Below are 23514 nucleotides of genomic sequence, written 5' to 3'. Positions count from 1 at the left end.
TGAAATTGGCGGGAATATTGGGTTGAAAGTCACTTATTAAAATAATAATCAAATGAAAAAAATTAATTATTTTGAAATTTGCTTATTTTACATATATTTCTGTCACCACTTCTAATAAATATCGTTTCATACAGAAATGCTAAGAACAACAATGGCTGCTCTCTCTCACTTCCCTCTCACTCCTCTTCTCTCCAAGACTCCCATCACCACTATCAAAAACCTATTTTCTCTCTCAAACCCCAAAACCCTTAAACTCTTTTGCAGCCTCAGACCGTTATCTTCTCTCTCCTCCAACCCCAAAACCATTGACCCGAAATTCCTCTCATGCTGCCTGCCTAATAAGAAGCCTCTCAAAGTGGCTGTTCTTGTCAGCGGCGGTGTTGATAGTAGCATCGCTCTCCGACTCCTCCACGCCGCCGGCCATTTCTGCACTGCTTTCTACCTTAAAATCTGGTTCCAAGTATGTATTTTTTTCTTACGCCCATCAGTGAACCCAGATTTGTTTGTGTTTATTTATGTATTTTGGTAAGATTGCCTGTCGTAGAACTGGGATTAGCCATGATTTTTCACTAATTATCTTTAAAGGCCCTGAATTTTTTATGCTGCCAAACAAAGCATAACTTTAATTTGTTTACAAGGGCTTGTTAATTTCTGGGGATTGAAGTCTCGTGATTATTTGGAGTTCAACTTTTGTAACAGTTCTGATTATTTATTTATTTATTTTGGCTTGCTCTGTCATTGAATTAGGTATCAAGTTTCTCTTGTTGCTGTGAATCTTCATTTTGCTTGAGCAAAAAAATTCTATGCACCCAAAATGATGTGAGCTAAGAATGCAATTAGGTTCCAGCATCAAACAAATTCTCGACAGCTTTAAAATTATATATTATCTAATAAAACATTCCTTTAAATTGACAAACTAGGTGATAATTATTCCTATTGTCACATTTGGTTCAATGTTCAAAATTAAGTGCAAAATTAGAATAGATAGTAGCTGGTAAAGGTATTATGGTGGATAACATTCCTTGATCATTTTGTTAAAAAAATAAAATAAAAAAATGACATTTATAATAGTTATCTTATCCTATATAAAACCATCTCCATCCTTTGATTGTGTTATACAGTTGAGAGTGAAAATGACATTTTTTGACTACAGGATTAAAGAATATTATCCACCTTAATCGACCTTAATAACATCCCCATACTATTATCATTTATCCATTCTAGTTCTATATTAAATTCTTTATATGGTCTATCATGGTGCACTAAACACAATCTTAAAGTCTAAAATTATGCTATTAGGTCGAACATAAAGCTAATAATTGCATATAACTAAGACTCATGAAAAAACTTTCTCAACTAAAATATTTTCCATATATATCTATTCATCTATTATTTTGTCGTTATTTTTGTGAATTACTGTTAAGAATTGAATCTTCGACCTCAAAATTATCTTCGACAACTGATTTCATGGTTCACCTGTGTAGATATAATTTATACAAATATAAAAAAAAAATACTTCGGCTAGTTTGAAGCCAAATTTACAATGCAAAGTATAATATTTCTCTTAATCAACTTTAGATGCAAAAAATGACGTCAAATGTATGTTTAGGTGATATGACGCCCATTTGGTCCGTTTGACAGCATGAAAAGTGTTCATCACCTTTACTAGATGTAGCAACAATTATTTTTAACACCACCTCTATCCAAACATTGTGCTGCTTTATATCTCTTGTCAGGTCCATCCTTTTTTAATTTTTAAGCTAGCCGAATGAGCTCTTTAGCGTCATAATTTGTTATTCAGAAGCTAACTGGGATTCTGGGAGGTTTGATTTTTTGAATTGTTTCAAATTGCTGATTCTACAGGCATTTCTAAAGCAAGTTGATCTTATTTATACTTATGTTCCTTTGACTAATTTCATGCATTTCTAAAGCTCTAATTGAATGGTGATAATTATCTTTTGTAGGAAGACTTTGAGAATTTTTGGTCTGAATGCCCATGGGAAGAAGATATGAGATATGCAAAAGCTGTTTGTGATCAGGTTATGGTTCTCCTTCTCATATTAGGCATTTTATTTCCTTTTGAGCTCAACCTAAAACGATTTGAGAATCTACCTTGAGATTTCTATTGGAGCTAATCTTCTTTTGAATAGAAGGGAAAGAATGCATGATCAATATTTCGATCGTCCCCTCCCATCAATCAATTTTTTGAAATACTGAACTACTATCCAATAATTTTCTTCCATAATTATGATATAAAGACACAACCAACTTAGCATTTGTCAAAGATATGAGTATGGTCTTTTCATGATAATATTTTTATTTTAAAATCCCAGAGACTGGACTATAGAACTGATGCAATGGTTTATGCCTAATGTAATTGAATAAGTTCAATATTTAATTTTATTCCACGTCAAAATGAATGTTGAGGGAGGTTCTTTGTTGCCAATGCACTAAGAAACAGTCTACCTTATCTTGGTTGAGATGCATCTCAACTAAAAGATCTGTATTTCATTAAGAAATTTTTTTGGTTGTTTAACCTAGTCAGATGTTAGTTTAAGATACATCTTATTTCAGGTTGATGTCCCTTTGGAAGTTGTACATTTGACAGATGAATACTGGACTAATGTGGTATGTTTCTCTTTTTTCTTCCCTTCCGAATCTTGCTCATGCATCTTCCTTAAGTGCTGTCGAATCAACATATTTTTAATTCTCTACAGTCTCACTTTTTTGCACTTTCTTGGATTAAGATAATTTGTGCTAGATATGCCCTTTTTGTAGAACTTTTTCTATATTTTGGCAGTTAATTCTACTCTTTGTTACAATTACTTGGCCTGTGCATATCGAAATTCTTGGCTCCGCCCTGGTTTGTACAGCATCATTACTACCGCTTTAAGTTTTCAAAACCCTTATTTTTCTTGATATGCAAATAATTGTAGCCATTTATTCGCCACCTAAACTGTGGTTATGTATTGCTCCTTAGAAGACTAGTCATTCATTGTTGTATACAGGAGGCCCGGCCCCACCTACTTCAACTAATCAAATTCACTTTTGTTCTTTTACATTTCATTTTTTATTTTACTACCAGCAGGTCCAGCATGACCCCTCCTCACTGCCTTACGAAAAGATAATATTGTTTTCTAAGCAGACGGGTATTATTTGGTTTACATTTCAGGTGTCATATATCATTGATGAGTATCGACATGGCCGAACCCCAAATCCCGATGTCCTTTGCAATACAAGAATAAAGTTTGGTCTGTGATCTAAATCATATGAAATATGTTATCCAGTGTATTATTTAAATCATAGAAGGTTAACTGTCTTTTTTCTCCTTAATATTTTTTTCCTTCCCACAATAGGTGCATTTATGGATGCCATAGGTGGTACGAAATTTGACTTTGTTGCCTCTGGACATTATGCAAGGGTTGTTCATGGGGATGGGGATCAAAAAGACAAGCTTTCTATTTTGGAACTGTCAAAAGATATAGTACGTATGTGATAGTAGTACATATTTATCTGTCTATGGCAACCATAGGATTCTTGCTTTGATTTTCTTAATAAAACCTGCATGTTCTTGTGCCTGCACTTTTCATGTTTCAGGTTAAGGATCAAACATACTTCCTTTCTCATCTCTCACAATCCCAGCTTAAACGGCTTATCTTCCCTCTTGGGTGCATTCCAAAGGTTAGGTGGGAATATTCATTGATTTTTGTACTATTGTTGATGTGCTTCTGTTTCTTCTTTATAGCCTTTCTCATAGAAAATTTACAATTTTTGAAAAACTGCATCTTTGCTACTGTGACACATTACAATTAATTGGCATGAATCCTTCATTCTCAATAATTTCCCTGTGCACACTTGCAGGAAGTAGTCCGCAGGCTTGCCCAAATATTTGATTTACCTAACCAAGACAGAGAGGATTCCCAAGGAATATGCTTTCTAGGCAAGGTATACTTTGCCGTCAGATATATATGTAGATGACTACTTGCAGATGTGATGATCTGTTGCTAAATTAGATAGCTTATTTTTTCTTCTTGATGCTAGTGCAGTTAAATTTTCTCAATGTACTTAATAGTTTATTGTATGATTTAATGCATGACCTGTTACTTACCATAACATTTGATTTACTTGAAGGAAATGATTGACTAATTGTAGCTCAAATTTTGGTCTAATTTCGGTCATTCAGGTTCTTAAAAATTGCATTTATTCGGAAAGAGAAATTTCAACGCTGGCTTCTCAGGAGGGTTTTATGCTAATTTGTGTCATCTAAATTTGAATGTACATATGAATTGCAGATAAAGTTTAGTGAATTTGTTGCAAGACACATTGGGGAGGCAGAAGGTATAATTTTGGAAGCTGAGACAGGAGATTTTCTTGGAAAACATCGAGGATTTTGGTTTTATACAATTGGCCAACGTCAAGGATTACGTCTTCCTGGGGGTCCTTGGTACGACTCTCCCATGATATCTTACTGGCATGTATCACAAGTATTTTAGCACCTCTTATCATCTTTATGCAATGCCCCCTGGCAATGACATTTGTTTAAGTCACGCAAGGAAAAAAATTAAACTGCTCAAATGGCTTTTTGACCCAAATCCTATTTTTTGTACATTTAAGCTGAATATTTATGTTTTGGTCAATAGCTTTAAATTGTCATGCCGTGGTGCTGACCGTCATGGTTATCAAGTTAGTATCAATATCTTCCATTTTCAAGTCTACCTAAAAATTTCATATGTTGTGCTCTTAGACAAGCTCACTAATCTTTGAGTATTTCCAAATATTTACCTGAAATTTATTTTATGCAGGTATGTTGTAGAGAAAGATGTTAAAAACAATGTAGTCTTTGTATCAAGAAACTATTTCTCAGTTGACAAAAGGAGGCGTTTATTTCGCGTTGGATCCTTAAAATGGCTTAGTGGGTCACCTCCAAGCCAGATAAATCAACTTCAATGCAAGGTATGAAGTTCAATCCTTGTTACATTCACTGTCTGATTTATCTCAGACCACAATGCTGTCATTTCCCTTGTATAGAAAAACCATCTCATACACTTTAGACAATATTTCTTATTTCTCTAACTGAAAAAGTATTATTCTTGGCCTGATTCGTCTTCCTCTTCTATCTTTGAAGAGGGCCCATTTGTTGTAGTTGCTTTTTTTGACTCTCTTTCTTGGGTTTTTAAATTGACTGTTATTAATCTCCACTTATGTGAATGGAAATTTTTTCTAGTGAGAGAAGTTTGTCATGATGTAATGATCTATCAATTAATGATTTGTTGCGCTCAATGTCCATGCCGAGATTGCTACGTGCTTGTAAACACCTTCTTTTTTGTTAGATGCTTGAGAGCAGAACTTCAAGTTTTTAATGCAACATGGTTACTGTCAATGAATTTCTTACGTATTTCAGGTTCGACATGGCCCGAGTTTTTATGATTGCAGTTTGGCAATGGAAGTTGATGGAGATGGCCATGAAATTGCAGTTGTCAAACTATCCGAAGATGATCAAGGCCTGGCAGCTGGGCAGTTTGCCGCCTTCTACCAGGATAGGATGTGCATTGGATCTGGTGTGATCTTGGAGTCATGGAATGACCAAGGGTTTCCCGTTTGTTTGAGGGCTCTTGAGATTGCCGATATGGAAGATAAATCAAAACTTGGGAATCCAGTCAAGATAAAGGTAAAACCAGAGATCTGTAACGAAGAATCTGATCACAAAGAATGTGTCAATCTTAATTGAAAATCATTACCTCTGATAGAAGAGTGATACCAAAAATGAAGGACAATGTACTGCTTCTAGACCTATAGTTATAGGTGCTCAAGGTTGCACATCGGACGCGTCAAAAGTTTATGAAGCTCAATTGGTGGGATTATAAAAACTCATGCCAACAACACCTGAAGATGGTCGACAGTAGTTACATTTTGTTAGATTAAGAAAGTTATGCGAGCAGTGAATCGGGAATATGCAGATCCAGGCAACATGGATTGTACAAATAGCTGCTTGTCTTGGCCTGGTCAGGTCAGGTTCTAGACTTATGGTTGGCATATAAACTGCTTTTACCTTTGTATTTTTAGTCTAGTATTCTTTTTCGGCTACCACTCAAAGAAAACTCTAGGGACACACCAAATCTGTTCCTATGCGACAGTAATAAAAGACTACTATTTTACTTAAAAGTAATTATAGTTTTTCTTTTAAACTTAGCCAAACATAAAATTTGTGACTCTCTATGTAACAACTTATTTTTTAATGCGTTCTTCATTGTTTGTACAATTTCCGAATATCTGATTGGGTGGGATTTCTAAGGTTCCAAATGATCTTATGATCCTATCAAGCAATCACATTCACATATTGGCCTTATGCAGCTTGGATATTTGGTTCTTGTTTGGGCAGCCATTCGTCTCTATCAGTTGCTTTTGAAGGAGGCGTCGGGTCTTTTGAATTCGACCTTTGGACCTAAGAAAAAGGTAGTTTGAGACTTTGAGGGCTTTGGTTACAAACAGTGCTCAGCTACTCTCACCTTAAAATTCAGTTTTGTCTTCACATTGTATTATATCGTAAGCTTCTTTACATCTGATGTTGCATGTGTATTTCCTGTGGTCCGTTCTGAATTGAATTATTTCAAAATTCATTTTGTTCTTTCTTCAAAGATTTGGTAGGTGAAAAATTTTGTTCTTCTTATGTTCATCTTTTTGTTTATTTGCGCTCAAGGATATAAGGGTTTTCTTGAATACACCAGGTAAAAAGTGAAAGGTTTTATATTGTCACCACAGTTTTCATGTTTGCAGCACTTCTTTTAATTGAATTCACTCTATAATTTTTGGTAAATGCTCTACATTTTTATTGCCACGAAAGTTCTCGAGTTTGCTCATATATATCCACTTTTTTCCATCAAATTTTTATTTTTGAACTTCAATCAAATAAAATATCTGGTCTTTTATCACTATTTTCCTCCAAATATTATGTTAACATGGAGAAAATATTTGGTAGAGCTTATATATTTGTTGTTTGTATTTTTGCTTATTTAAAAATGCAAAGAGCAATTATAACATGGTGTAGTTAATTGTGACGGGTGGGAATGCATTTATCCTATTTACGAATATGAGAGGAAAATAAGTCTTTTATGTATCTTTTTAATGGACGAAAATTGATATCGAACACAAGATGTGTTAAGTAATGAAGTGTTGAGAATAAAAGTGAGATGAAAAAGTTGAGAATACTGAACAGAAATGAAATAACAAGATGTGTTAAGTAATGAAGTGTTGAGAATAAAAATGCGATGAAAAAAATTGAGAATACTGAATAAAAGTGAAATAACAAGCAAATGTTAAAAAACGTATAGAACAATTAAAAAGTGATGAACCAAAAGAAAAATATGATAACAATTCTACTGTGTGTTGTATGTTCAATTGATGTTCAATTAGTATAATTGATGTTGTAGGGCTAAATGTTTAGAGAGAGAGAGAAAAAAAAAGGATTACAAATACATAAACTCATAAAGAGTCAAAGATTAGAGATCATATGACTTTTAATCGTAATATACATTTTAGCTTATTAATTGTAAATCTCCTAAAATGTGATTAAAATTTAATGTTGACTTTATCTTATATTTTAATCAATATTTTAAGTTGAACCAAACATGGACATATTAATAATGTAGAATCAATATAAAATGGTTGATCTTAAAAATAAACAATAAATATGTAGCTTATTTTTAATGTGAATTTAATGCTTAATTCATCATTTCAAGCAATTGAGTTGTAGTCAACAGCATAAAAAAGTATAATATTCTTGTTCTTCTTTGGGTTTCATTATAATTTATTTATAATGAAAACCAAACATTAATCATCTCCATTATTTAGAGCATGTTTGCGAGAGATTTTTTANGGGTTTCATTATAATTTATTTATAATGAAAACCAAACATTAATCATCTCCATTATTTAGAGCATGTTTGCGAGAGATTTTTTATCTCTAAAAATTAATTTTTTGACTGTTATATCACTATTCAAACCGTAATTTTTGACTTTTTCTCTCACAGATAGACACCAATTTTTTTCTAACAGTCAAAAAATCAATTTTCAAAATCCCTCCCAAAAGGACCTTTATACATTTCATGAGACTCATTAATCATCTCCGTTATAATATCCGTGTAATTTTTACGGTGTACACGTTAGAATGTCAACTATTTAATTTTTTTCATTGATAATGTTAATTATTGACGGACTTGATTGCAAAATAGCGAAATTTTCTCAATGGTGATTCGTGGACAGTAATACTCAGCAACTCTGAGTTTGACACGTGGAACGATTTGATTCACTGTCCAGTAGGCTTACAAACACCAGCACCACAGATCTCCAAATCTTGCAGACTGTCGGTCAGACGGACTTCTCTAAGCCAAACAAACCTCCACCTGTCCCTTTGCGGAAGCCGTATATTCCAATCCTCATCTCCACCGTCGATGATCATAATCTTACGGTCCATATTCACTCTCTCTTTCATTATTGGAAAATTTTCACTATCGGCCCCTAACCTATTTCCTGAGTGTATATCTGGACCTCAAACTTTAGAATATGACAGATTACTCTTAAACCTGTCAGCACAAAAATCACCAATGCCAAAATTTGTCTAAATTTTCGTTAAATTGTCAAGTGACTGTCTTCTTCTTACTTTATAAAGCTTCTTCCATTTTTAAATTTGGACAAATGAATAAAGATGTAATGTGAAATATTTTTTGAAGGAACGATTTTTTAGTTTTTGACGGTTTTTACAATTATAACGAAAGTTAAGAAAAATTTGTTTTTTTTGCTAATGTCGTCGACGAACAAGACCACTAGACCAAACCTTTCGATTTAACTTAAAATAATAAATTTGTAGATCAAAAATTGAAAATATAGAACTTGTTAAAATCACACAAAAACTCGTTGATTCAAAGTTAAAATTGATTGATGAATAATTAGAATCAACCTATTCATCCCAATATTGGCTGTTTATGCCAAAATGGATTGGTTCACGCCACGACATGACTCTATCTTTCTCGAGTCAATGTTCGAACCAATTTTTTTATTTTTTATTTATTTATTATTATTAATTTTTTTTTATATCATTTTTCAATTGAATGGACAACTTGCTAATGAAATACTAAGATGAGTACCAAATACCCATGTTGCATTCATTTCCATTTGCACGTTCCTTCTCTAACACCACACAGAGAGTGGGAAAAAGTTGGATCCCATCGCCACCAATCTGCCACCGGTACACCACCGAAAAACGCCGTTGAAAGATGGCGTCTTTAGCACTCACCTCCTCCCTCAACCCCCGCTTCCACCCACTCTCTACTCTCAAACCCCGCTTCCCCACCCCAAAATCCCTCCGTTTGAACTCAAGATCTGTCATAAAAAACAACGTTAACAATTATGACAAACCACTTAACTCTCAACAACATAGAGATCTCAATCCATTAATTTCACAAAAATCGGCATTCTTGATTCATTCCCCGAAAAGAGACTCAGTTATAGTCAATTCCGCCCCTGGAGCTGCCACGTCAGCTCCTCAGCAGCAGCCATGGCAGGGGGCTTCTATGAAGCCACTTATAGCGTCTATAGCTACAGGAGTTATTCTATGGCTTGTTCCGGCGCCAGACGGAGTATCGCGCATTGCGTGGCAGTTGTTGTCTATATTTTTGGCTACCATTGTTGGAATAATTACTCAACCATTGCCGTTGGGAGCTGTGGCATTGATGGGTCTTGGCGCTTGTGTTCTGACCAAAACCCTCACTTTTGCTGCTGCCTTTTCAGCATTTGGGGATCCGATTCCTTGGTTGATTGCTTTGGCCTTCTTTTTTGCACGTGGATTTATTAAGACTGGATTAGGAAACAGAATTGCTTATCAATTTGTTTCGTTATTTGGAAGCTCGTCTTTGGGATTAGGCTACAGTTTGGTTTTTAGCGAAGCCCTTTTGGCTCCAGCTATTCCCTCAGTTTCTGCCAGGGCTGGAGGGATTTTTTTGCCATTGGTGAAGTCATTGTGTGTAGCTTGTGGTAGTAATTCAGGTGATGGGACTGAACATAAATTGGGGTCATGGTTAATGCTGACATGCTTCCAAACTTCAGTGATTTCGTCATCCATGTTTTTGACAGCCATGGCGGCGAATCCATTGGCCGCCAACTTGACTTCGAGTACAATAAATCAGACCCTCGGGTGGATGGATTGGGCGAAAGGTGCAATTGTGCCCGGATTGCTGTCATTGATTGTGGTCCCATTGCTTTTGTATGTGATTTATCCACCCACTGTGAAGAGTAGCCCCGATGCACCTAAGCTTGCGAGGGATAAATTGGAGAAGATGGGGGCCATGTCAAAGAATGAGCTTATCATGGCTGGAACTTTACTTCTCACGGTATAATTATTGAAAACTTTTGCCTAATTATTAATTCAAAGGTTTACTGTTCCGCTCATCCTTTGATTTTGTTACTGATCTTGTGCCTGCTCTATTTTTGTTTTGAGATTTAGCAATTCTTGGTTGAATGTGAAGAGGTTACACTTTTTAGAATTAGATAACTCATATTAAAATACAAATCTTGAAAGACGTTGTATTATTTTGGTAAAGAAAGTTCAATTGAGATTCAGTTGTGGCAATTTGGATACTGGACAATGTATTATAAATTTTTTAGCCAAAAAGAAAACGTCATTATGCTTAAAAGTCTCCTCTTCACCAGAGAATGAAGCTATGGTCTAAGGTTTCTTTTTTCGAGCATGGACAAGTTGCTAGGAAGGCAGGGCATGTTGAATTGCTGATTATCCTGAATGAGTTTTAGAAGAAATGCAAAAACATGTCTATATATACAAATTTATAAAATAGAACTCGTCCATGCATGTGTGCTCATGCGCGTGCATATACAGTTTGGTTTTGGTTTTTTGAGTTCACAGCTTCTGTTGGTAAGCATGTTAGGACACACTTGACGCCCGTGCATTTCATCACTTATTTGGTTGGACATTTTGATTTTGTTGAATCTTCTGTTCGCAGCACGACATTATTCCACGATTTTCTGCTGATACTGGAAGAAATATTTATGTAATGCTTTTGTTCTTTCAAGTTTCAACCACTTGACTGGGAAATCATAATTTAAAGAACTTATTGTATCACATCTTTATTGTAACCTATTCATTTAGATCAATAAAGTCGTTCAAGCCAATACTTGAAGTTCACTTTTTTTTCTTCTATGTAAGGTATGGTGGCCTACTCTACTTTTGACGGCACTGCTATGGTGCCTGACATAGATTATCTGTTCTATGCAACATTTGTACTAAAGAAAAGATCTACATAGAAATTCTGCGTACTTCTTGTAAAATTTCTTCCTGCAAATTGAGGTAGCTTGTTGTCATTGTTTAGAAATATATACACTCACAAAGTAATTTATTTGACTCTATGGGTGAAATCTACTTCAAAAGATATCAATATCAGAGAATTATTCTTGTGTGACTTTTGAGTCTTAAGAGTTGAATTTGATTACTGTGCACAACATACATATATGATGTAGATTTGTTTAATTTCTAGTCTAAATCATTGGATTATGTTGCTTGTGGCTTTATCTTCTGATGTATTTGAAGTATTTGCTATTGCTTTCTTTTACTCTATTTCGTGTGACTTATCTGAACTTGATCCTTTGAGTTGATTCCTTATTTGTTTCTGATCCTTTGGAGAGCTACTTGATGAAATGACCTGCCATTTAACTTTGGAAATGACAGCAATATCTGTTTCAGTCAAACACTAGAATCATTAATGTTTTACTGTTTGCTACTCTTATTTGTGACCTGCTAATCATTTACTATACATAACTCTAGAAAATGGTTTCTGATCCAATTTTAAATTTTTAATCTATCAGTACCTGTTGGGTTGCCATGACAATGTAAAAAAGCACTAAATAGATTGGTACTTCGACAAACATTTTATCTGAGTATTAGTGTGACACACCATCATTGTCTTGCTTTTGAAACTTGGAAGAGACTTGGTGGGTTTTTTCTGCCTACGGTATGATTTATTCATGGAGATGTGATAATATAGAATATGGAGAATTGCTGGGCTTTAACCCATTAAGAATGACCATGTAGAAAAAAAAAAGTATATTGCCATTGTTGCATTCTATTCGAAGGCAATGAGTGCACTGCATAATTCTGGTCTTCTCATGCAATGCACTAACGAATTATTCTGTTCTTTTGGCTTGATTGCTTGTAAAATCACTTTTCTTGATATTTCTTCTACCAGGTGGGGCTATGGATTTTTGGAGGTACCCTGAACATCGATGCTGTTACTGCAGCAATTCTTGGATTAGCTGTCCTCCTTGTGACTGGGGTTGTCACGTGGAAGGAATGCCTAGCTGAATCCGTTGCTTGGGACACACTTACTTGGTTTGCTGCACTTATTGCTATGGCTGGGTATCTAAACAAATATGGACTCATCTCCTGGTTTAGCCAAACTGTTGTTAAGGTTGGTTTTATTTTATTTCTCTAAATAAAGTGCATCAATTTTACATTGGTAAAAAACTTATATAGACCTGAGTCCTGACAACCAGAGTTTCTAATGGCTCTTAAAAACTTCTAATTGTAATAACTTTTGTTCATTTTTCCCCTACGATGAGCAATAAGTTATGACACTTGATGTGATCCAATATATAGTTGGGGTTTTATTCTGGTAGGGTCGAAACATGAGATCTCCTAAACCCATTAACTGTCAAGTGCTTTATTATTCTCCCATGACTGGGCATGGCCTCCATGAAACGTGGAGACATATCCCTTTTTCTCTTAGTGGTATGCGTATAAATATTTAAATAAACGGAAACTGCTGGTTTGCTTTGTAGTTTCTGCAATTCCATCTTTCACTTGTTAGGTTCCTCATCTGCTCTGCATTATGCAACGAAACATTGAAACTATTTTAGGATGATAAACAATATTATTATTGTGTCATTACGATTTTAACCAGTTACTTTTATTGTGTTCTTTTGGAATTTACTTGAGCATTACTATGTGGAAATCACGATTTATATTTCTTCGTCATTTTGCCTTTCCATTTTCAACCCTTGGAAAATACATGGTATAGTTTTATAAACGTATCTGCGTTTCGGACCTATTTTCAATGTCCCTCTATCCTATAATAGTAAAATTTTAATTTTTAACATAACTTCATCTTTCTCATTGGAACAGCTCATTCCATTCCGTTCTAGTTAGCCGACTTATTTTATATGCTTTCTTTGCAGTTTGTTGGTGGATTGGGACTTCCATGGCAGTCATCTTTTGGCATTCTGGTTCTTCTTTACTTCTATTCTCACTATTTCTTCGCAAGTGGGGCTGCTCATATCGGCGCCATGTTTACAGCATTCTTATCCGTAGCTAGTGCTTTGGGTACACCACCATATCTCGCAGCCATGGTCCTCTCCTTTCTGTCTAATCTTATGGGTGGCATTACACATTACGGAATTGGATCAGCACCCGTGTTTTATGGCGCTGGCTACGTGTCACTTGCCAAATGGTGGGGCTACGGATTCTTGATCTCCGTAGTCAATCTTATTATCTGGCTCGGAGTTGGAGGTGTTTGGTGGAAGGCCATCGGCTTGTGGTAGACCATCTTCGTTTCAGTAATCGTACTTCATCACCTTCATCTGCTATGGTTTTGGTTTAGTATTCGAGTCTTTTTACGATCAAATTGAGGTAGGCTTGGTGGCATCGGAGGGACATATGGTAGTATATACGTGCTATTTATGGCTCAATTTAGGATTGTGCTTGAATTTTGACATTGAAATTGCATATTCCATTATTTTTATTGAATGTCCCATGTTTTTTTTTTCCTTTTTTGTTCCTCTTTTACTTATGTTTTGATTTAGTGCACTGCATAATTCTGGTCTTCTCATGCAATGCACTAACGAATTATTCTGTTCTTTTGGCTTGATTGCTTGTAAAATCACTTTTCTTGATATTTCTTCTACCAGGTGGGGCTATGGATTTTTGGAGGTACCCTGAACATCGATGCTGTTACTGCAGCAATTCTTGGATTAGCTGTCCTCCTTGTGACTGGGGTTGTCACGTGGAAGGAATGCCTAGCTGAATCCGTTGCTTGGGACACACTTACTTGGTTTGCTGCACTTATTGCTATGGCTGGGTATCTAAACAAATATGGACTCATCTCCTGGTTTAGCCAAACTGTTGTTAAGGTTGGTTTTATTTTATTTCTCTAAATAAAGTGCATCAATTTTACATTGGTAAAAAACTTATATAGACCTGAGTCCTGACAACCAGAGTTTCTAATGGCTCTTAAAAACTTCTAATTGTAATAACTTTTGTTCATTTTTCCCCTACGATGAGCAATAAGTTATGACACTTGATGTGATCCAATATATAGTTGGGGTTTTATTCTGGTAGGGTCGAAACATGAGATCTCCTAAACCCATTAACTGTCAAGTGCTTTATTATTCTCCCATGACTGGGCATGGCCTCCATGAAACGTGGAGACATATCCCTTTTTCTCTTAGTGGTATGCGTATAAATATTTAAATAAACGGAAACTGCTGGTTTGCTTTGTAGTTTCTGCAATTCCATCTTTCACTTGTTAGGTTCCTCATCTGCTCTGCATTATGCAACGAAACATTGAAACTATTTTAGGATGATAAACAATATTATTATTGTGTCATTACGATTTTAACCAGTTACTTTTATTGTGTTCTTTTGGAATTTACTTGAGCATTACTATGTGGAAATCACGATTTATATTTCTTCGTCATTTTGCCTTTCCATTTTCAACCCTTGGAAAATACATGGTATAGTTTTATAAACGTATCTGCGTTTCGGACCTATTTTCAATGTCCCTCTATCCTATAATAGTAAAATTTTAATTTTTAACATAACTTCATCTTTCTCATTGGAACAGCTCATTCCATTCCGTTCTAGTTAGCCGACTTATTTTATATGCTTTCTTTGCAGTTTGTTGGTGGATTGGGACTTCCATGGCAGTCATCTTTTGGCATTCTGGTTCTTCTTTACTTCTATTCTCACTATTTCTTCGCAAGTGGGGCTGCTCATATCGGCGCCATGTTTACAGCATTCTTATCCGTAGCTAGTGCTTTGGGTACACCACCATATCTCGCAGCCATGGTCCTCTCCTTTCTGTCTAATCTTATGGGTGGCATTACACATTACGGAATTGGATCAGCACCCGTGTTTTATGGCGCTGGCTACGTGTCACTTGCCAAATGGTGGGGCTACGGATTCTTGATCTCCGTAGTCAATCTTATTATCTGGCTCGGAGTTGGAGGTGTTTGGTGGAAGGCCATCGGCTTGTGGTAGACCATCTTCGTTTCAGTAATCGTACTTCATCACCTTCATCTGCTATGGTTTTGGTTTAGTATTCGAGTCTTTTTACGATCAAATTGAGGTAGGCTTGGTGGCATCGGAGGGACATATGGTAGTATATACGTGCTATTTATGGCTCAATTTAGGATTGTGCTTGAATTTTGAAATTGAAATTGCATATTCCATTATTTTTATTGAATGTCCCATGTTTTTTTTTTCCTTTTTTGTTCCTCTTTTACTTATGTTTTGATTTAGTTATTGTTCTAGACTCTAGCAAAGTAGGAGATAGAAAAATAACGTTATTGTTTCCAAACAAGCATATTGAAGAAACAAAAAAATTAAACTTGAAAAGTAAATTTGAATTAAATATAGTGTCGAGATAAGTTCACGTTTGTTTTTTAATTAAAAAACTTGATAAAATTTAAATCAAAGTCAATAATCAATTTTAATTATATATTTTATGGGGTTTACAATTTTTTAACAATATATTTCATCAAATTTTTATTAAAATCTACTAAAAATTTGATTTTTAATAAAATTAAATAGGGTAAAAGAAGATTATATGCATATTCCCATCAACCAGATGAAAAGTTTCTTGCTTTTATTGAGGAGGTTTTGTAATTGTGCATTTAATTTATGGCTTGTTACTTTGATTGAAAAACATACAACTTTTTTCAACACAAGATTATCAGACTTGGTTTTTGATTAAAAAACAAACCACATTTTCTTTTTTAACACAAGATTATCTTTCATTTAAAACTAGGAAAAATTCGAGTCCACGTCGCATTCTCACATGAGTTCAATGCCATTAGGTGCTAATCCAGACACATGATTATACCTCCATAAAATTTGACTATATATAAAATAGTCATCGCCTTATCATTTTTTTTTCTGTGGAAGAAGCTATATTTGCTTTCCCTTCAACACATAAACCACTTTTGGTGAGTATATTTTGAACTTCAATTTCCTGTGCACCCGAGCAACATTTTGAACAAGTAAATATATGATTTCGATATTATCGCAGAAAGAAATACTATTCTATTTTAATATTTCAAAAAACGATATGAATCCTACTCAAAATAGCACCACTTTGCAATAGTTCCNCAATCAAACAGGTCAAAAGTGGAAGTTGGAATTCGAATTCCAAGTTCCATGGAAAATTTCGTGCAATCAAACGGGGCCTTAGTGTTTCTTGTCATCGTTAAATATGAACTATCATTATTTAGTACATTGATATGTTAGGAAAAATATAAATACAATTTATAGTTTCAAGATATTATTTGAGTTTTATTGATTGTATGAAAATGAAAACAGGTATGGCCTCATTTTTGGTTAAGAATATATTTTATAATAGTAGATTGATGCAAAAATATGTGGTTAAAAATAAAAAAAAAATTTAATTTTATGTGTAATATTATTTTATTAAAGAACGGGAAAAAGAAAAAAAGAAAAATGTTGGAATGGGATCAAATATTAATTTTGGATTTACCTTTTCATTTTTTCTTTTCTTTATTTTTGATGTATATAAGCGAAATAAAAAAGAAACGAAAACCTTAATCATCCAATCACTCACTCAAACGGAAACCTCAATCATCACCATCATCATCCACCCTCGTCCTCCCCGCACGCCTCCGCTCCGAGCACTATTTGTGCAGAAGCCCTCCATTTTCTCATTCCGTAGGCGGCCACGCTTATGAAATCAACGCCATTCGCCACCAACAACGCCGTCTACCACCATGCCCACATCAGCACCACCACCGTCAAATTATCCCACCCGTTCCGAGGACTTGATCGGACGGCTAAATTCCGTCCTCACACCCTACGAGACCAAGCTTAAAACCCTAAGAGAGCTCAAGAACCAGATCATTGGTAATCGGACCAAAAAGCTTGCCTTTTTGAAGCTTGGTGCTGTCCCCTCCGTCGTCTCGATCCTCTCTTCCGCCGTCGCCGAGAACGGAGGTGGCTCCAATTTGGAGTTCAATGAACCTGTTATAATTCAGTCGGCCGCAGTAATAGGGAGCTTTGCATGTGGGCTTGATGCAGGAGTTAAGGCCGTTTTGGATGCCGGGGCATTTCCTCTTCTGTTTGGTCTAATCTCTCATCCGAACGAGAAGGTTTTTAGTGTTTTCATTTTTTACTCTTGAAAAATTTTAAGAATCAAGTCCATTCTTTTTCTTAGGTAATAAAGGTGTGGGTTTTTAATATGCATCAGTTGGCGTCGGAAATGATAGTAAATTTTATGCAATTCTGGAATCGAATTAATAGGGAATATATGATGATGAACAAGGAGCAGCTTGAATGTATTACAGTTATTTTCAATTTTATTTCTTTTTCCTTCGCCAGAAATATTGGAAGTTTTGAGTTAGTTTTTGATATTAGGTAATGTTGTCAGTTTATCTATATTTGGAAAGAAATATAAAGAAATGTTGTCAGTTTATTTCTATATTTTCTGTCGATTTTAATGAAAGATGGCACTAAAATTTTGGTATACCAAGGGAATTGAGTTAATTGTGAATTTATATGTAATAAATGAGTCTGGCTGATGTCGTTTTTTGATTATGGTTAATATAATAAATAGTTTGAGTTCATTTTTTCGCTGTCTTTTATTTCTCTGCAGAGTTTAGAAAATGGATACTAATTAATTGATTGAATTATTTTTTGCAGTATGTGCTATGTGGCATGGTCTAAATTTTTATCAGCTTATAAAATGTTGGTGCTTGTACAATAATATTTTAGTTGTTATAATGTGTTTAGCTAAATAAATTAAATTATTGGACGGCGATGGAAAAGTAATTATGAATTTGCAGTAGTTGATTTTGAGTTGATTTTGCAATCTGCATTCAAGTAGATTTTTTATTTTATATTTATATAGGTGGGATTATTTGTGTATGATTTGTCAAACTATATGTAATTTTAATGTGGGAAATTAAGCTAAATTAACGTTGAAGAGTCGAATTCATGGTGTGTAATAAACTTCCGTTGACATTCTCATCTCATATTTGTAGGGTTTCTTACCCTTTTGTTTATCTCTTTAATTAAGTGGTTGCTTAGATTTATCATATTAAAATAATTATATATTCAAATGGGTAGGCCAGTTCTACGTGATTTTTCTTATCAAAAAGAGAAGATAAAGAAAGAAGAGGAAGTGTAAACTGGAACTTGTCGATCAAATAGTGCATAGACAGGCCAATTCAAGATTCTAATCATATTGTCAAATTTATTAACTCTGATTCTACTCCAATCCTATTGGGAATACATGCAAGCTTTTCCCAGTGCCTCATAAAATTGAAACCATTTTTCTGCAGGTTGTGGACGCCAGTGCTCGCTCCCTTAAAATGATTTATCAGTCAAAATTGGCTCCTAAATATGATTTTCTTGTAGAGAAAAATATGGATTTCCTCCTTTCACTATTGAACAGCAAAAATGAGAATGTTACTGGACTTGGTGGAAGTATCATCACCCATTCATGCCACACAAGTATAGAGCAGGAGACATTGAGTGAAGCTGGAGTTATAAAAATGCTCATTAATCTTCTTCGAGGTTCTTTAATTCAGAGGGATGCTAGTTTAGAATCTCTTGGAGCTATAATTAAGGAAAATCCAGGAGTCATTTCAAAGTTTATGGGACCTGAAAATGGAAGAGCACTGAATGTTGTGACTGAATTGATGAAGGATAGGTATCCTCGGACGAGATTGCTAGCCTGTATGTGTTTGATCCATATAAGAAACGCTTCTCTGCGTTATCTTCAAGATGCAGGAATAAAGACTAAATTGATACTGATATTGTTCGAGCTTATTGATGATCCCGGTCAAGTTGGAGATGAAGCTCCCTTTGCTTTATCTAGTTTGATTGCAGAAAAAGAGGATCTACAGAAAATAGCATTTGACTCAAATATTGTTGATAAATTATGCAACCACTTAGAGAAAGGGTCATTTCAAGCCAAACGCCTACAGGGGATATTTCTAGCATTGGCTGACTTATGCTCAAAGTTGGAATTCTGCAGGGATAGATTCCTGTCTTTAAAGGTTAGTTATACTTGTGAACCATAACTTGGGGTGTAAGTGCTCCGGTTTGGCAGGTTTCTTAACAGATTTTCCAACCAAAGCTACTATAACGATTTGAGAAAAAACCCACCCAAACCTAGACCACACCAGTTAAATTGGTTTGGGACCTTCTCAAATATGGGAATATAGATTACTAAAATCGCACAACAATCTATTTTTTCGTATTTTGAAGATTATTCTATTCCTGGCTATGGGTAATCGGTGGAAAAATTTCGAAATATTCGATATTTTGACCTAAACCTAACCGTTTTGTCTGGTTTTAAGTCCGCAGTTTGGCCGTAGTCGGTAGTTCATTTGTTATAATATATTTCATACCTTATTTGCTATTAAATTATATATATGTATGCATAGAAATGATCTACTAAATTAACAAATTTAGCCCCTGTTTGATTCTAAAAATTCATTTTTTCAAAACTCATTTTCAACCACATACTTTTCAATAAAATAATATTACACGCAAATTCAAATTTTATTTTATTTTTTTAATTTTTTACCACACATTCTCCATCAATCACTATTTAAAAAAGTATAATTTCCCTCAAAATGGGGCTCAAACAAGGGCTTAATTTAATTTCTAAGACCATCAGAAAGTTATCCACCAATTAAGTTTTTGAAATTTTGAGTGCTACTTGTACTTATGAATGCAGGCATTCAATTTTTTAACAAATGTGCTGACTCATGATAGTCCTGAAGTACGTGCTGCAGCTTGCATTTGCTTGAAAAATATTTCACGCTCTGTCAAGGTTCGTAACATGAAATTGAAACAAAAGATTTCTGAGGCTCATGGAATATCTGGTGCTCTCTGCTAATAAAATATGATTCAGAATTTGAGTGCAGGTCATTTTATGAATGAAACTGTCATCACTCCCTTGGTTCGGCTTTTACAAGACACCTGTACCTCTGTCCTGGTATACTTTGTTTCAAATTTTATTGACTTTCCTATTAACTATATTTGTAGACTGGCTTTGACGTATGGCTATTTTTGTTTCTTGTCTGCGTTTTTTACCCCAGTTTACTCAATCCAGTTGGTGTTTCTTGTTCTGAAGGGATCAAATCATGAAATTTTTAAGATCTAGAATAAGTTGAATAAATCGTTGTTTGTTGATGTGGGTTGGTTGATGAGAACTTTGCGATCTTATCGTGAACAATGCAAAGCATGGTTTCTGAGGGAGCAGAAGATGGGAATATCAATGTTTGCAATGCAGTGGATCATTGGGGAAAGTATGAGGACGATGTGGTCTGCAAGTGAACAAAGTCCCTTCCCACAGAAGCCTATGAATACCCATAATTATTTTAACTATGAAAATATTAACTAAGTCTCTATCTTCGTTTTGCGCTAACTGAAATCTCAGTGTATATCAGAATTAATAGGATCGATATCAAATTCGTGTTACCTGGCTAGTTAACGGATAAACTAACAAAAGGTTAACTGTTCTGTGTCAAAAATATCTTCATATGTTTGTATTATGGAGATCAATCCAAGGGTTATACTATCATTGATCTGTTGATTGCCAGCTACTCTCTAGCTTTTCCTGATTAACTAGTACAAAGAAATTATTAACTATTCATTTAAGTGGTTAAGTATCATTTATTAAGAATATTGACAATCTTACCATTCTTGTATTGGTGATGCATGCATTTCAAATTACTAGACTCTGATGCACGATAAGAATGCATCATTATTGTTAGACTTGATAAGATGTATGCCACATACTATTAGACAACCGTGTACGCAGATAATTAACAAAATTTTGTCAGCATACATAATAAGTAGATATGGTATAATTGTGTTGTACAAGCACTTCAATTAGGGTAGTGTTCGTGTCTTACATGCGTCGAAAACATGTCGCATACTGACACTCCCTAGACACTATCAGGTTCATCCTCTATTTTTTTTTTTTTTTTTAAATCTGAAATATTATATATTTTTAATTCAAATTTATTATTAAATAACAAATAGGTATTCATATTTAGAAGATTTCAACAAGGAAAAAATTAACAATAAGTATAAAATTAAATTTGTACTAGATAAATGAAGAATTTAATCAACGTGTTGTCTACGTACCGTGTTAGTACTTTTTTGAAAAATAGCGTGTCGGTGCACGTGTCGTTATCCGTGTCGATGCATCATAGATCTATAAAATAGATGTGCACATGAATATCCTAAATGCATCTTCTGGTAGTTTGTTTATCCTAAGCAAGGCCAGTCGAAAAAGTACAAAATTTTTAAAGCAATCTAGAAACTGTTGGTGTTTCAAATTACATCTCTTTCTTCAAATCTCTCCCACATAATTTTAAAAAAGAACTGTTCCATATTCTGAATTATGTCATATACTTGCCTTAGAGGATCATTTCATAGCAGCTTTGCTGAACTATTTCTTTAAAACTCTACATAGCTAATATCTCGCAGGCGTTGTTTGTATTTCAGTTTGTCCATCTTCTATATTTTGAAATGTATTCCCGATAGAGAACTTTGAGCCTCCAGTCGGGGTGGGAGCCTGGTTGAGAAGCATACTCCACTGTTTTTCAGTTGATTTAAATAAATACTTATGGAATTTCCTTTAATTGCATTGCTTGAAATATTCATTGATCTCTATCATAATTCACTTTTCTACAATGTTCATGGAGAAACATCTCCAGTTTAATAATTTTTCACAAAGTTTCCTCCATTAGTTGTCGCTTTTGTTTTTGGCTTACTGAATATTCTTAATTAAACCATTACTTTTCAGATTGCGGCCTTGGGTGCCATCAGCAACATTGTGGTTGATTTTACTGTTCACAAGTCGAAATTCATTCATTGTGGAGGCGTGAAACAGCTTGTTCAGCTATCAAAGTCAATGGATTCAACCATTAGGGTCAATGCTGTGTGGGCTTTAAAGAACCTGATGTTCCTCGTAAACAGCATGTGTAAAGAAGAGATTCTCTTGGAACTATCACCATCTATGTTAATAAGCCTTATCTGTGGTAATTGTTATGCAGGTATTATAATAAAAATGCTGCACTCATATGATACTCTATTTACGGTCTGCAACTCCATTTTCTTTGCAGACCCTGAAACATCTGTTCAAGAGCAAGCTTTGGCTCTTGTTCGCAATCTCGTTGATGGTCCCATGGACTCCGTTGAGTATGTCTTTGCTGAGGAGGGCCTTCTGCTGAATGCTATTGGAAGACAACTGCAAAGCGCTTCAAAAGTTGAAGTCCTGATTCAAGTAAGAAGTGATTTCTCATGTTCAGACTTAGGTCTCTGCTTAAAAAAAAAAACCTACTTTATGTGTGCCAGGGGACTGCTGTATTTAAAAGTTGGTTAACAGCCTGTAGTGCAGTATCTCATGACTGCACCTTTTACTCCGCAATAAATGAAATAATTTCCTAACTAAATAGAGGACAAATAATTAACAGATAAATGTGCATTAAGTTGAAATATGTGAACTTTGTTGTTTGATCTGGTCAAGTGTGTGTTTTTTCCATTCCCACGAAGGAAGGTACAGTGGCTTCTCTTTACCTTGCAAAGTATGCCTTGTGTTTTGGTCTTTATATAAAATTAAAACCAAAGTATCTTCTTCTTTTACTCTCCACAAGGATGGAAAATCTTCCTCTCCAAGAGGAACTCATGGGGCTCAAGTGTACTGTCACCTAATTCATTTTTACTATTAATTTTCTGTAGTCTTTGTAAATTCCAAAGTCATGAACTCTAGCAATCCCAATGTGAGCATTACTCAAGTACATGCAACATATTTATGAAGGATAAAAGAAAGAATGCGCCTTTTATTTTATAATGGGTTATACTAATTCACACGAGAAATCCACTTCAATGAATGGTGGGAGGAAAGTAAGCATCGTCATTTGCATTGATGGACAGCATTTACCTTGCATAATATTGGTTACAAATTAAATTGAAAGTTTTGATGGATGTGAGCTAATGACTCAAAATACTGTCACATGCTTATCAAAATTGGACAGCTTTTACCTTTCTCATGTCAAATAATCTTTCCTCACATTAGTAAAAAGTACATATATAATGGAACTGCACCAATTTGCTGGAACTAGATTTTTTGTAATGATAAGCTTAGATATGCTAAATGACTTGAAAAAAAAAAAAAAAAAAAAGGGAAGAGAGGATCTGATGTCA

At 34.7% G+C, this 23514-nt stretch overlaps 4 protein-coding genes across 5 annotated transcripts; all 4 read left to right on the top strand.

The window, feature by feature from the left end:
• The first annotated feature begins 120 nt into the window (after positions 1-120).
• Positions 121-6667, top strand: LOC111400950 (tRNA-specific 2-thiouridylase MnmA). 2 transcript variants are annotated; one of them, XR_002703898.1, is made up of 11 exons: positions 121-460; positions 1965-2039; positions 2575-2628; positions 3173-3251; positions 3357-3484; positions 3598-3681; positions 3862-3945; positions 4293-4444; positions 4803-4953; positions 5402-6007; positions 6352-6667. XR_002703898.1 is itself a non-coding variant. In XM_023028437.1 (10 exons), the coding sequence occupies exons 1-10, from the start codon at positions 137-139 to the stop codon at positions 5726-5728; spliced, it is 1458 nt and encodes a 485-aa protein (XP_022884205.1). In that variant the 5' UTR covers positions 121-136; the 3' UTR covers positions 5729-6303. The 2 variants fall into 2 exon arrangements, 1 of the variants encoding a protein (XP_022884205.1); XM_023028437.1 differs by lacking the exon at positions 6352-6667 and having other exon boundaries at positions 5402-6303.
• A 2478-nt stretch (positions 6668-9145) lies between these two features.
• LOC111400935 (dicarboxylate transporter 1, chloroplastic-like) lies at positions 9146-13818 on the top strand. Its single transcript, XM_023028411.1, has 3 exons — positions 9146-10381; positions 12248-12469; positions 13236-13818. The coding sequence occupies exons 1-3, from the start codon at positions 9269-9271 to the stop codon at positions 13596-13598; spliced, it is 1698 nt and encodes a 565-aa protein (XP_022884179.1). The 5' UTR covers positions 9146-9268; the 3' UTR covers positions 13599-13818.
• A 109-nt stretch (positions 13819-13927) lies between these two features.
• On the top strand, positions 13928-15520 carry LOC111400924 (dicarboxylate transporter 1, chloroplastic-like). The gene is made up of 2 exons (XM_023028399.1): positions 13928-14186; positions 14953-15520. The coding sequence occupies exons 1-2, from the start codon at positions 14127-14129 to the stop codon at positions 15313-15315; spliced, it is 423 nt and encodes a 140-aa protein (XP_022884167.1). The 5' UTR covers positions 13928-14126; the 3' UTR covers positions 15316-15520.
• Positions 15521-16862: 1342 nt separating this feature from the next.
• On the top strand, positions 16863-22708 carry LOC111400917 (armadillo repeat-containing protein 8-like). The gene is made up of 6 exons (XM_023028387.1): positions 16863-17435; positions 18627-19346; positions 20033-20128; positions 20210-20293; positions 22115-22349; positions 22434-22708. Exons 1-6 carry the CDS (start codon positions 17058-17060, stop codon positions 22691-22693), a joined length of 1773 nt encoding a protein of 590 aa, XP_022884155.1. The 5' UTR covers positions 16863-17057; the 3' UTR covers positions 22694-22708.
• Positions 22709-23514: the final 806 nt, after the last annotated feature.

Source organism: Olea europaea, chromosome 1 (genome assembly GCF_002742605.1).
Source record: "Olea europaea var. sylvestris chromosome 1, O_europaea_v1, whole genome shotgun sequence".
NCBI lineage: Eukaryota > Viridiplantae > Streptophyta > Magnoliopsida > Lamiales > Oleaceae > Olea > Olea europaea.
This window is presented reverse-complemented; position numbering and strand designations above follow the sequence as displayed.

What these genes read in the sequence shown, in the direction of transcription:
- LOC111400924 (XM_023028399.1), top strand. Translation starts at nt 14,127, where the DNA reads ATGGCTGGGTATCTAAACAAATATGGACTCATCTCCTGGTTTAGCCAA. An exon ending in TTAGCCAAACTGTTGTTAAG is followed by an intron (nt 14,187 to 14,952) that starts GTTGGTTTTATT and finishes CTTTCTTTGCAG; the next exon opens with TTTGTTGGTGGATTGGGACT.
- LOC111400950 (XM_023028437.1), top strand. Translation starts at nt 137, where the DNA reads ATGCTAAGAACAACAATGGCTGCTCTCTCTCACTTCCCTCTCACTCCT. An exon ending in CAAAAGCTGTTTGTGATCAG is followed by an intron (nt 2,040 to 2,574) that starts GTTATGGTTCTC and finishes ATCTTATTTCAG; the next exon opens with GTTGATGTCCCTTTGGAAGT. An exon ending in GAATATGCTTTCTAGGCAAG is followed by an intron (nt 3,946 to 4,292) that starts GTATACTTTGCC and finishes TATGAATTGCAG; the next exon opens with ATAAAGTTTAGTGAATTTGT.
- LOC111400917 (XM_023028387.1), top strand. Translation starts at nt 17,058, where the DNA reads ATGCCCACATCAGCACCACCACCGTCAAATTATCCCACCCGTTCCGAG. An exon ending in ATAGATTCCTGTCTTTAAAG is followed by an intron (nt 19,347 to 20,032) that starts GTTAGTTATACT and finishes TTATGAATGCAG; the next exon opens with GCATTCAATTTTTTAACAAA. An exon ending in ATATTTCACGCTCTGTCAAG is followed by an intron (nt 20,129 to 20,209) that starts GTTCGTAACATG and finishes AATATGATTCAG; the next exon opens with AATTTGAGTGCAGGTCATTT.
- LOC111400935 (XM_023028411.1), top strand. Translation starts at nt 9,269, where the DNA reads ATGGCGTCTTTAGCACTCACCTCCTCCCTCAACCCCCGCTTCCACCCA. An exon ending in CTGGAACTTTACTTCTCACG is followed by an intron (nt 10,382 to 12,247) that starts GTATAATTATTG and finishes TTCTTCTACCAG; the next exon opens with GTGGGGCTATGGATTTTTGG. An exon ending in TTAGCCAAACTGTTGTTAAG is followed by an intron (nt 12,470 to 13,235) that starts GTTGGTTTTATT and finishes CTTTCTTTGCAG; the next exon opens with TTTGTTGGTGGATTGGGACT.